The sequence below is a fragment of the Vigna radiata genome, chromosome 5 (genome assembly GCF_000741045.1).
Source record: "Vigna radiata var. radiata cultivar VC1973A chromosome 5, Vradiata_ver6, whole genome shotgun sequence".
Classification (NCBI taxonomy): Eukaryota; Viridiplantae; Streptophyta; class Magnoliopsida; order Fabales; family Fabaceae; genus Vigna; species Vigna radiata.
The window spans coordinates 22,685,959-22,699,188 of NC_028355.1; the positions used below are offsets into that span (position 1 = coordinate 22,685,959).

The following is a 13,230-nucleotide window of genomic DNA, read 5'->3' on the forward strand; positions in this document are numbered from 1 at the left end:
ACTATCCATTCATTATTTATTTAAAAAGTATCTAAGAGTATTGTAAAACCTCCATATATCCATGTAGTTGCAAATATTTTAAAAAAAATATTTTATAAATTTTTAAAATAAAACTTAAATAAAATATAATATAAATTAAATTAAATATAAATTAAATTTAACTTTATAAAATATAAATTAATTATAATTTTAATTAAATTTATTTTAATTAAATTATAATATTTTCCATGAATACACATACATATAAATAATAATATAATACTCACATTCTATTTATAAACTTATATTAAAATATCTACTATTCACATATAATAAATAAATACATAAAAGTATCAATTATTTGTTACAAATTTTATCTAACAATATGGAATATTTTTATCATTCTATTCGTAATTATTTTGTTTTCATATTCAATACAAACCAGTTTTGAAATAATTTAAGAAGAGAATTAATATTTTATTAATTTTTTACATTTATGAATATACCACTTATTAAAATAATAATATTACTAAATTTAAATTACTTTTAATAATAAAATACTTTTATTTTTATAAATATAGAGATGTAATTGAGTTGAAGATAAATTAAGAAAAATTAATATTTCATTAAAACCTAATAAATTGAATCAATTTCGTTTGCATTCATTTCAAGAATGACAAGTTGAAATGAAACGTATGAATAATGTAGTATTCCGTGACGATAACTGAAAGTAATTTATATATATATTTTAAATTTTATGATGAAAACTTAAAAAGCTTAGCCGAAAAAGGACAAGTGAAAAAGAAATCCCGGTGAATCGTAACAAACAAACGCGGTTTCTTTCTTGCGCCTTAAAAGGCTAAAACCCTTGTATTCTACAGTCTTGAGCGTTGCACGAAAAGTGTGACACACACATAGCAGAGGGGTTTTGGGTTCGGAGTGAGACAGACACGAACACTCCCAAGACGAGGCGGAAACGAAGACGGTGGTGAGCAACTATGGGAGCTCTTGCTACATTAGCCCCTTGGATTCCCGAGGACGATCTTTTGCTCAAGAACGCCGTTGAGGTTTTCCGTTTCTCCTTCTATTCGCTTTCAATTTCCGATTCATATCCGTTTCCTTTCTCTTTCCCTCTCTCATTCTCTTGTATTCTGCTACCTTTTTCACAATCACTTCCCTCTAATTTCAATTTAAACCCTCTCTCTTGCTTATACATTTTTGTTGCCTGTATACCAATACACTCACAATTTCTCTTACAAACAATAGTACTAATTGTATGTAAACCAAACCATGGAATTGGAGCCTGCATTGTTTTTAGTTTTGTTTTTTTGTAAAAATAAAAATAAAAAAGTTAGTTCCGAGAGAAAAGTTGCAAACAAATAGATCTATATGTTGTTCTGGTTTTCATTTTGGAGAATAGTCTGCTATTCGTGTTTTAATGTTTACATTAATGTTTAGCTTTTAATTTGTAGGCGGGTGCTTCACTAGAGTCACTTGCCAAAGGTGCAGTGCAATTTTCTCGAAAATATAGTATCAGAGAGATACAAGATAGGTGGTATTCTCTCCTCTATGATCCTGTCATTTCTGCAGAAGCTTCTGCGGGTATGACAAACTTTGAGCTTTCAGCTTCGCCTCTCCCATCGAAGTTTTACAGGTTTGGACATTCCAAGGAACAGAAAGTTGTTTCAGCTAAGAGAAAGTCTGGAAGTGTTCGCAATTTGTATTATGCAAGGTGCAAAAGAATTCGAAATAGCATGTTAACTTCCATGGACTTGAGTTTTCTAGTGGATCCAGGAAATGGTAATTATGCAGAGCATGAAAGTCACCCCTTATCTGGAACCTGCGTGCCTGAAGGTGGAACGTTAAATCTCGCTGTTCAGTATGATTTTCCTCCTGAAAATGTGATGGATGATAATGTGGTTTCTGATGGAGTTACTGCCAATGTGTTTTTCTCTGGAGTTGAAAGGGCAGTTGAAGAGAATTTTCCTGCCAAGCTAAATAATGTACTTAAGGAAGAACCTCATTTTATTGGAGACAACGTGCCTTTGGATGAAGCTGTTGAGGAATTGGATGTTCCTGGAGAATTGACTATTGATGGGTGGATTGGTGACGATAATTTAGAGAGAATACCTTTGCCCACCTTAGATGACATCAACAATGATCCTGGAAATATGTGTCCTGATTTTGATGAAAAAAGTGTATTTGATTCAACCGAGTTAGAGTGTGGAACTTCTTTTAACTTAGCTTCACTTCCTGAAATACCAGTCTGGAGTACAGATGAGGGCATCAAAGAGTCTGATATGCCATGCGATGGTTTTAATGATTCGATTGCTTGTGGAGGCGCTTATTTGGAAGAACTTTCCAATTCCCTCCTCAACTTTAGTAGTGAGGAAGAGCTCTTTCTGATGGATGTTGATGGAGAAGAAGGGATTGACAAATCTTACTTGGATGGTCTGAGTTCGCTCCTGCTAAATTCTACAAATGATGTTAATCCAAGTCAAGTCCCTAAAAAGGATGAAGCAGAGCTGCAAGTCCCTAAAACAGATGGAACAGAGTCCTTGATGGCCACACAAGCACATGTTCTAAATCATTCAGTTTCATGTTATAAAGAGTTAGAAGACAACCCAGGGTCAACCTCTAGTGGTGTACAAGTAGTTCACAAATTAGAGTTCCAAATGTCATCTCCTCCCTTGGCTGAAGATCCCCTCTTTCATGAACTAAATAACGAAGTTCCTTCCTGTTCCCTAAACACCGAGGAACAAGAAATTCCAGATAATGAAGACGTTTTCCTACCATTTGATGTGCCTCCTGTCATATTTCCCCCTTCATCTAAACTGATTTTTAAAGCATCCAAGAAACCGATTTCGTCATCTGTTCAGGATTATGGATTTAATAGGCATAGAGCTAATGAAAGAGGCAAATCTTTGATGCATGCAGAGAAGAAAATCCGTGTAGAATCTCAATCATCTTCTCAGATGATGGGATCTCCTTGCTTCCTGGTACCTGATGGTGGTTCTAAGGTAAAATGCGAGTTGCCTGCTAATCATACATCACACATAGTATCTACCAGTTCTGTTACTGTTTCTGGTGGCTTAGGTGGAAATGGTGTTGCAAACACTACAAATGCTCCTCTGCATGCAAATAAAAAGGAAGAAGCTACCAATGCTGACTTGGCAAAGGATCGATGCAATCATATGGCAAATCCTTTCATTAAGAAATCAGCAGGTAGTTCGATTGACTTACGAAATAATCCCCAATTTCATGGTTCTAGCATGAAGAATGAACAAGATTTAGGTTTGTCACTTCAAGATCACCAGTTGAAATGTGCTGAAGTTGGATCCTCAGATGTTCTTGACTCGGAGCTGGTGGCAGACCCCCTAACACTAGATGAGGAAGAGCATGATATAGACAGTGACGATGAGCTTCCATCTTATTCTGACGTAGAAGCAATGGTAAGCTGTATTGCACCACTCCTTCTGTCAACACTTAGCCTTTCAATACTCATTCTCTGACTTACTCATTCTTCCCTCCTACAGGTACTTGATATGGACTTGGATCCTGATGATCATCAGGATTCTTGTTATAGTGAGGAAGGTATTACACGGCCATATTTTTTTTTTTTTCTGTACTCTGTTATTTGTTATTCTTATTTTCTTTTTATTTGGAGAAGAGATATGGAGAACATACCTGAAGTAAAGTGATAACCTAACTCAATGCTACGAGAGCATGCATCAGTTATTTGGGTTGTTGACAGCTTCTAAGGGATTCTATATGGTTGCTCATGTTTTTACATGTTTTTACAAATTGCCAAGTGAAGATAAAACGAGAGGCGTTTTGGGGAGAGGGGGTTGAGGCGTTTTTTTCCAAGATGTTACAATCCTTTAATGCTCTTTCTAATGATTTCCAGTTCGTTGTGGAAGTAATAATGGATCTGCTAGTCAGTTGAATAATATAAGGAATTTGTTGAACCTTATCAAATATGTCCATAATTTCTCCATGCGTTTGTTTTTGTATATTTGGCTTGATCATCATATATAACCATCAAATATGCTTGTGGAACTTGTTGAGTGTTGTTTTGATTCTTTTTTATTATAAAATTCACAGTAAGATCATTGATAGCATATTAATTTTTCGCTGTTGCTACCACCATCTACTTTCTTTCAGTATAGCCTAACTATATATCTTCTGATTACACTTTAGTATCAAGATATCAACATGTGGAAAGTAAGCGAGCTGTCATGAGGCTGGAACAGGGTGCCCATTCTTGTATTCAGAGAGCCATTAATGCACATGGAGCATTTGCCATCTTATATGGTCGCCACTCAAAGCATTATATTAAGAAACCCGAGGTATATGAGCCTGTAAACTGCTTGCTTGGTCAACTTGTCATTTGAGAGATCTTTTTCATTGATTCCTTTTCAAACTCTCAAAGCATAATGAGATTGTTATCTTTTTTTTTTACTAGAAAAATTTTTTCACTTGCATTATATGTGGTTTATGCTGATTTTCGGTTTAGTTCAGATTGTGCTCCTGAGTTCAGGCGGCAATATGCTTGTAAATTGACTGAGTTTTGTGATGAAAGTCAAAGAATGAAGGAAGTAGTTGTAGTTTCGGACAGACTTATTCTGCAATTATAAGCATAGATGTGCTCTGAAGCAGCCAGTAATTGCGATAATTTTTTTGACATTTAAGATGCCTCAATTCATCCTGCAGGTTCTACTTGGTCGAGCGACGGAAGGTTTTCCTGTAGACATTGACTTGAGCAAAGGAGGGTATAGCAATTCAATATCTCGACGTCAGGTTAGCTACATATACCTATTTATCCTTGAATGTCATGGCTGCCGCAACCTTTTTACTGTATTTGATACGTGTTGATAAAAATATGCAGAATATACATCTCATTTTAAATTCAGAAAAGGGTGTTTACATCATAAAATAAGCTATACTGTACTAGTAACCTCAACATACATTTTCTCCTAATTTTAGCTTCAAAGAAAATCAATGCCATGCTGCAACTTAATGGAGGTAGAATTGTGATTGAATATAATCTATGATAGGGTATGAAGGATTTATGTAATGCTTTAATGTATCCGGGTTATTCATCTGGTCTTAAGGGGCGTACTGTTTCATCCAGTCATGCTGTAATGATAATTTTACTTATGATGTGATGTTGACATGATGTAAATCCAGATAGTAGGGATGCAGAATTATAAATTTTTTTATGTATAGTTTAAGATATTTTAAGTTCAGCGTAGACAGTTAGGTGTAGTCTTTGCTACCAAATAAGGTTGACTTTAATTGATTATGTTTTACCGTTGCTAACTTGTAGGCAATTATAAAGATGGATAAAGAGGGGTCATTCTACATAAAAAACTTCGGCAAGAGTTCAATCCTGGTAAATAGCAAAGAAGTGCACACTGGTCAGTCTCAAAGATTGCATACTAATTATCTAATTGAGGTATGATCATATGGCTCCTATCATTTCCTATACTTCTCTTCTAAATACTGTCATTTCCTATCCAGCTGAGTTCTCATCTCCTGGTATTCCTTGTGCACTCGGGATTGAATTATGTTCCAAAGCAAATTATTATTCCTACATATCATATTCAGTCCCCCCATCCTCGTGGTATTGGTATATCCTTATATTTCTCTTCCTTCTTTCGTTTTAGCATTCAACCCGGTATCAGTAATAGGGGTCTATCACTGTCTTTATTGGTTAAGTTTTGTTGTTTTCATCTTTGTATGTTCTTATGTTCTTGTCCATGTGTTGTTGAATCCTTCTGATTTAGTGCCTACTAGAATAATAGTCCTTTCATGCCAAGTATCCCAGATAATGCCTAACGTCCCAGGTTCTGTACTTTGTATTACAACATCTATATTTTGTTTAAGCGGCAGGGAAGTGTTTAGCTTTTCCAGAATTTAATTGTGGGAGTTCGGTATGCTGGACAGTTAGATGTTGTCTTCACTACTAAATGTTTTCTTCTATTTATTAGTTGAATTAAACACGTACAATCATGGCTTTGTTTGTACCTTTTACTTCAATGCCAACGTATATCCTTAATAAGGGTATAAAAAATATAGCTGGTGTTATAATTATAAGAATGACATGTTACTGGTTTCGTTATTCCAATTCCATATCTGCTTTGTTGTAGCAAGTCTATTTTGGTTCATAAAATGATTGAATTTATATCTAAGCTTGACGTAGAATTTCGTATCACTACTTTTTTTGGGGGAAGTAGGGTTGGCTGTGTTCAAAACTTAAACGATGTTGTTTGGATTACCTGTGTTAGTAAAAACGTGAATTCTTCGTAGCGTTTCTTTAGTTAACTTCCCACAAGTCTCAAAATCAGTGATCTGTTTTGTAGGTGAGGGGCATACCTTTGATATTTGAGATAAATCAAAATCGTGTGAAGCGGTACCTGGATCACATTTCTGACAATTCACAAACCTTTTAGTGTTGATTGTAAATGAAGCAAGAGGTCCACTAACACAGAAGGTGCTTATTTTTACTGCACTTTCTGATTTTTGATAAATGGTAAGCAATGTCATTGCATTTATTGGTGAATTCGTGTTTCCCCCCGAATGAATTTCTTTTGCCCGCAATAACCGCAATAGTATAGATCACTCAACCCAAAGTTCTGTTATATTACATGCTAAATTTATTCAACCCTGAAAGTGAAAACTGAATCTCATGACCACCCTGCATTCATTTTGTAAGGTCAAGAAGACTCGTACTCTATTTTTGCCCTGTTTCATTGGATATATAGTCTTTGAAACAACAATTCTATTCATTTATCTATTACGGTTTACCCTTGAACCTTTCTTTCTTACTTCACTGGCCTGTGAAGTATAACCAACGATCGGTTATTTCAAAAAATAGCATTTTGAATTTGGGTGGACTTGTACAATAATAAAAGTATCATTTCATTTAAATATCCTGGACCTTGTCATTTGTTTATTATTCATATTCAGATAATGTTTCTTTAGTCCTTTTAATTACTAGTGTATCACTTCCCTTTTTTTATTTTTTATTTTTAAATTTTTCCTTTACCGACTTCAAATAAAGTGAAAATTTTCTACCCAAATAATCCCTTACGGAATGTTTAATATAGGAGAGAACATTTGAGCTCTTTGTAGACGAAAACCTTTTAGTTTACATCCTTGAAATCTAAGACTTGGAATACTGAATTTCATGTTAGGTATCAATTAAGAAAATAATACCAGAATGTATTGTTTAGGTAGATTTTGTTTTTATTATTATTATTGTTTTAGTTTATTGGAAACTTGTTCCTGGAGTCGAACTTTCCTGATTTGAGAGAAAAGCTTTAATTATATAAATATATCATATAATATTCGTTTTCTAAATTTCTTGTTAAAATTCAACGAAAATATTTGTTATCCATCATTCTTAAAAGCAGGAGGCAACAACACGTCTTGACTCACGCTTTACGTAAGTCGGCTTTCGTTTTTGTATATAATTTTTTTACGAGTGTTGGAAGTATGAAGTAATTTGATTGTTTTGTAAATTTTATTCTGTTTTTTTTTTTTATGATTATTTTACGTTGACATTCGTTGTTAAATATGATTGCAGGTTTATGGTTATTTTAACAAGCTTTTATTGACTAATTAAAAACTCGAATAAATAAACTAAAATAAATTGTCAAGTTAAAATAAATTTATACTCAAGTTAAAATTAAAAGTTTATTTTTTTTATAACTTGCATAAATTAATTTGAATCTATCAAAAAGTAGTTATTTTGTTTTTCTGTTTTACAATTTAATTGATTTTTTAAAAAATTAAGGAGATTGAAACATGGGAACAAAACGCTCCAAATGTGATTTGCAACTTAATTGATTTTTTTAAAAATTATTAAATTTGAATAAAGAATAATTATTTTACGAATCAGTGGTAGTATTACGAATTATACGTCATTTTTAGAGAATATTTCCCGTACAGTCTAATTAGTAATGTCTAGGTAGTGCTACAGATATAGATTTTAGTTTGACAACTAAGTGCGTGTGATTCTCGCTGCTTTTTAGTTGAAGTGAAGCAAATTATTAAGCGCTATTCTTTTCTTCTTCTGTGTAATTATATTTCAATGTCGAAATTCTTTAATTTTTAATATTTTTCATATTTTAATTGTTATTTAATTTGTGTTTGATTTTTAAATCTTTATTAAAGAAATCTTGAACTTAAGTTGAATGTCAATTGTATTGGTATTATTGAAATAAGGAATTATATCTAATAAGAAGGTTTTAATAACGGCTACTTTAGTAAAAAAAAATAATAATGAACCTTACAAACATAAGAAAGTTCAACTGTAGGCAATCATAAAACTTTTTAATCCCTAATGTCTCAACTTGTTTTTTACAATAAAACATAAGAAAAGAACAGCTGCAAATATGTATAAAGAAAAACTTAATCTCGCCTTTATTGTCAATATCATTCGTCCTATGCCAAATATTTTTATTTTTGCCAAAACATATTAATAAAAAGAAGTGTTTTTACTTCAAAAAGTATTTTGAGTATCTATACTTTTATCCTTACAAATTTGATATTAACTCATGTACCTTTACCAAGAATTGTGAATATGTAAACTTCGTACTTTTATACTTCAATCTGTGAATATGTAAACTTCGTGCTTTTTTGAAAGCTTTACCAAGAAAAGTTTTCATTTTATTACTGAAAATTCCATTAGTTGTATATATAAAATTACTCGTCACGTGGACTATCAATATTTTTTTTTTCTTTATCAAGATTACTGGTATGCACGTATAACTTACGTAATATAATAAGCCTCCATGTGTATGACTTTTTTCAGCAAAGAGGATTTCCTATGTTAAGTTTTGTGTTTATTATAATTATTTAAATTGATCTGAAGTTGGAAACAAATTATCACAGTTAAAAGTTATTTTAAACAACATGATATAAATCAACAACTTGTTTTAAAAGAATGATCTTTTCTTTCCACTCCTATATAAATGATTATTTTATTATAACACTATATTTTATTAAAAAATTAGGTGTAAAGTAGATATTTTTAATGATTAGTGGTGATAAAATATGATTTCTTTCGAATTCCCATGTTCTTCCCAGCAAATAGCAGCGAATAAAGAGATGAAAAGACGAAATATTAGAATATTAACTATATTCCTGGTTAGGACTAAAGATCCACCAAATAAGGGGTTATGGGCGAAGATGTTGGATCGGGTTCATCTTCCAACCACCCATTTCCATAATCCATATAAATTACCCTACCTTTTATATTACAATTTCACATACGTTTTATATCTATTATTTTATTTTTTATTATTTTTTTCTTTTTTATAAATATAAAAATTAATTTTTTAATAACCAAAATACTCCTATAAATAAATTATCGTGGTGTAAAAAAACATTTCCCTATCATCAATATTCTAACATGTTTCAAAAAAATAGACATGTTCCTGTCAGACTATTCACCAGCTTAAGGTCGTCTCCCCCAACTCCTAACACTCCTAATCATGGATGTCGATCCTTGCTACACTTTCGATGTAATAGTTTCATGAATATTTGAGTTTTTCTTTACAATATTACAGTAACATTATTAGGGTTATGATTAGTTATTATTTCTCAGATATTATATGCTTTAGAGTTCAAACTTTCAGTATGACATTATTCTTAAAAAACTACTCAAAAGATTTATATTTAAATGGTATTTAACTCTATCTCATACATAAGACATGTGATTAGGATGATGATACATGAGTCTTTTTCAATGGGTATTGCATAAACTTAGTTCTAATTTTAATAAGAAATGTTTGTATTGATTGTTTATAAGTATCAGTATAATAATATTTAATTTTTTAAAGAGGTTGTGAATATATAAAGAAAAATACTTTTTTTCAAAATTTTAAATTAGGAAGAAACCGGTTCTAGTAAAGTAAAAACATAAAATAAAAATTATCAACCTCAATCATTACTAATTATTAAAAATAATGAGTAATATTATTAAGGATTTTGAAGGCACATAATTAGTAGTTAAAAATAGATTATGAATATAATTGGAATGAGTTAGAATCTGTCTCTTAAACAGGTGGGTGATGTGAAACATATAAGATGGCATCGTAATAATTAAGAAAGGATGAATCTCTAAAACTACCTTTAAAAATAAAATATCGATTCCTAAGACTTTTGATTTCCCCGACAAATATGGAACGAGAATCCACTCACAACATCATTCAGGATTCTCTTCTTTCTAAAATGGTAGTAATTACGTTTGACCAACGAATGTACGATGGAGATAATGATATTGTATTAGATTGAGGGAAAATATAAAGATAAAAAAACTACAACATAATATTCTCTATATTTTTCTTTTTAATTCAATTTTTTTCTTACTTTCTCTCCCATTTTCAGGTACGTTAAGATTTTATAAACGTCCTTTTTTATGCTCTAATAAAAATTTTGAAGACTACTTTTACTCTCTTTCCAAAATAAATGAAAAGTCATGTAAAAATATATCATTTTTATGTTTTGGTAGTTTGATCAGTGTGGATTAACATGTTTGGAATTAATTGTTGAATGCCTTTACTTTTTGTGTAACTTTAATTTTAAAATTTTTAAAGTAAGTGTGTGTGTTAAGTTTGGATTCAGAAACTAACACTGTTCACTAATTTAGTATATTTGACAATCTAATCATTTGAGTATATATTTCAACAAAATTTTCATTAATCATCAAAAGTATAAATTTAACTTGCAACAAATATATACTTTTTGACTAATAGAATGATTACATTTCCTAACCAAAAAAAAAACGTATTTGTCTCTGGGGAAAAGTAGTTTGACACCACTTTTATTTTTAACGTTCATTTCACACCAAGTTTTAATAATAAAATATCATATTTACATAATAAAAACAAATATAAATTAAATGTTATAATAAAATAGTAATTTTTTAAAATGTAAAATGAAAGTAAGAGAAAATTTAGTGTCAAACAATCTGTGCCAATTAATTTGACTTCATGGCTTGAATATTAATCGAAAAAAAAAAGCCAAACAGGTCATGGTTTTTTTCTGGACGCAACTTCAAGTTTTATTTAAATGATGTACGGGTATTAATTTAATTAACTAATGATGATATTAGTTCGTTTATACAATAAAAATTATTTAGTAGTCTAATAGGAGTACTTAATCTGACCACATAAAATAAAGTTTAAATAACTACTATAATTGGTTTTAAATATTTACATGTTACTAAAAGTAGTAAATGATTGCATTTGTTATTTATCGAAATAAAAAGAGACAATAGAAATTAATAATAAACGATCTTAAGTGATAGGATAGGGAATAGAACACGTGTTTGTGGCCAAGAGAGATATTTAGTAGCTTGAATTCGCATTAACCGAGTCAATATTTTGTAAGAACGTGAAACATGATACCCTAACTCGCGTTGCTCGCTCGCTGATTTGACTCGTCTCGAGTGTATTTAACTGATTTGACTCGTCTCGATTGTATTTAACTTAACCCAGTGTTCATCTCCTTCATTTCATTTCAATTCCTTTCTATTAATCTAAGGTCACAGCACAACAACACCTAATTAATAACAATATGAAGATCCAGTGCGATGTCTGTAACGAACACCAGGCTTCTTTATTCTGCACCGCCGATGAAGCCGCCCTCTGCCACGACTGCGACCACCGTGTCCACCACGCCAACAAGCTCGCCTCCAAACACCACCGCTTCTCTCTCGTCCACCCCTCTGCTAAGCATTTTCCTCTCTGTGATATTTGCCAGGTACATCAACTAATACCAATTAAATGTTAATTACTATAATTATTATTACTATAATTATTACATGGTTTAGTTTGAGTTAACGAGTTTGCGTTGTGGTGTAGGAGAAAAGAGCTTTTGTGTTTTGTCAGCAAGATAGAGCAATTCTGTGCAAAGACTGTGACGTGTCCATTCATTCTGTCAACGAACTCACCAAGAACCATAGCAGGTTTCTTCTCACCGGGATCAAGTTCTCTACTTCCGCCATACCTTATTCTTCTTCTTCTTCTTCTTCATCGTCATCATCATCAGCAGCCAAGAAAAACACTGTTCTCGATACTTCACACCCACCTTCTAATCCTCCTTCAACACCCTCACGGCCTAAGCCTGGAGGAAACTTGCAAACAAATCAAGAACCTGGTTTCACTGGTAGCAGCATATCAGAGTACTTGATAAACACTATCCCAGGCATGAAGTTCGAAGATTTTCTCGATTCCCATTCAACCTTTGATTGCTCTAAGGTTAGTTTCTTCTGCTTCCCACCTTCCATCAATTAACTCGGACCAAATTTAGTAACAAAAATGTTTATTTTTTGGGATCTAATTTAAATTTTTGTTGGTTTTATTGGATATGCGATTAACAAGTTGATGTTGAATTGCAGAATGGTGATGAGATGTTGTCGGTGTTTAGTGAGGGAAACATGGTTTCGTTCTCCTCTGGTGGGATCTGGGTTCCTCAAGCGGCACCTTCTTCTGGTGCATATTGGGAACAGATGGGTGAGCAGAATGGGTACAGAGAGGGAAGGAAAGGTAGCGTTAGATCAAGTTTGGAAGATGATAATAATTTCGTAGTTCCTCAGATGAGTCCTCCCAGCAACGTTTCGAAGAAATCCAGATTTCTTTGGTAGAAATCCGAGTTCGTGTGGCTTCGTGTGACTTGCGTTATACTATTAATTTGTTCCGTTTTCTTCTTTTTATTGTCCTCAACTACCTTCTGCTAGCTGTTCCTCTCTTGGGTTATCTACATATTACTGTATCTCTTCCAAATTGTAAATACCATGTTAGAATTAGAAGTAAACGCTTATCAGACCTGGAGAAAAGTCTTAAATACATTACTCTGTTAAACATTGAGAGAAATAGACAGAGATAACTCTGGTCTATGCAAAAGTAGAAAGATGTAGAGCTTGTTTCCTCCATGGTCTCTAAATTAAAGAGCATCTCTTATTATTATAATTAGGAGTTTTTTCTAAATACTTCAAGTGCTATATATATAATATGATGATAAAAATTGTTTAAAATATTATCGTAATAAATACTATTATACATCATAATTAAGTTTAAATAAGAAATTTAAAATAATAAATTATTTAAAATTGTTTGATATTTGTTTTTGGGAACAGAGACAAAAATTGAATCTGAATTACTTAAAAATAATAAGACATGCTTTTCACATTTTGGAACAATAAAAACTGCTCATAAAATGTTCCGTTGGTGTGTTCAT

The 13,230-nt window shown here is 32.0% G+C and overlaps 2 protein-coding genes across 4 annotated transcripts; both read left to right on the forward strand.

Moving 5' to 3' along the window:
- Nucleotides 1–795: 795 nt before the first annotated feature.
- Nucleotides 796–6,544, forward strand: LOC106759788. 3 transcript variants are annotated; one of them, XM_022781013.1, is made up of 8 exons: nucleotides 796–1,046; nucleotides 1,452–3,204; nucleotides 3,289–3,431; nucleotides 3,516–3,573; nucleotides 4,180–4,328; nucleotides 4,693–4,779; nucleotides 5,309–5,437; nucleotides 6,345–6,544. In XM_022781013.1, the coding sequence occupies exons 1-8, from the start codon at nucleotides 978–980 to the stop codon at nucleotides 6,432–6,434; spliced, it is 2,478 nt and encodes an 825-aa protein (XP_022636734.1). In that variant the 5' UTR covers nucleotides 796–977; the 3' UTR covers nucleotides 6,435–6,544. The 3 variants fall into 3 exon arrangements, with proteins under 3 accessions (XP_022636734.1, XP_022636735.1, XP_014498613.1); XM_022781014.1 differs by having other exon boundaries at nucleotides 1,438–3,431; XM_014643127.2 differs by having other exon boundaries at nucleotides 1,452–3,431.
- A 4,808-nt stretch (nucleotides 6,545–11,352) lies between these two features.
- Nucleotides 11,353–12,946, forward strand: LOC106761268 (B-box zinc finger protein 21). The gene is made up of 3 exons (XM_014644800.2): nucleotides 11,353–11,754; nucleotides 11,856–12,251; nucleotides 12,392–12,946. Exons 1-3 carry the CDS (start codon nucleotides 11,569–11,571, stop codon nucleotides 12,635–12,637), a joined length of 828 nt encoding a protein of 275 aa, XP_014500286.1. The 5' UTR covers nucleotides 11,353–11,568; the 3' UTR covers nucleotides 12,638–12,946.
- The last annotated feature ends 284 nt before the right edge of the window (nucleotides 12,947–13,230 follow it).

Excerpts from the sequence above, each read along its gene's own strand:
- LOC106759788 (XM_014643127.2), top strand. The coding sequence starts at position 978 with ATGGGAGCTCTTGCTACATTAGCCCCTTGGATTCCCGAGGACGATCTT. Across the intron at positions 3,432-3,515 it reads ATTCTGACGTAGAAGCAATG|GTACTTGATATGGACTTGGA; the intron begins GTAAGCTGTATT and ends TCCCTCCTACAG. Across the intron at positions 3,574-4,179 it reads TTCTTGTTATAGTGAGGAAG|TATCAAGATATCAACATGTG; the intron begins GTATTACACGGC and ends ATTACACTTTAG.
- LOC106761268 (XM_014644800.2), top strand. The coding sequence starts at position 11,569 with ATGAAGATCCAGTGCGATGTCTGTAACGAACACCAGGCTTCTTTATTC. Across the intron at positions 11,755-11,855 it reads CTCTCTGTGATATTTGCCAG|GAGAAAAGAGCTTTTGTGTT; the intron begins GTACATCAACTA and ends GTTGTGGTGTAG. Across the intron at positions 12,252-12,391 it reads CAACCTTTGATTGCTCTAAG|AATGGTGATGAGATGTTGTC; the intron begins GTTAGTTTCTTC and ends GTTGAATTGCAG.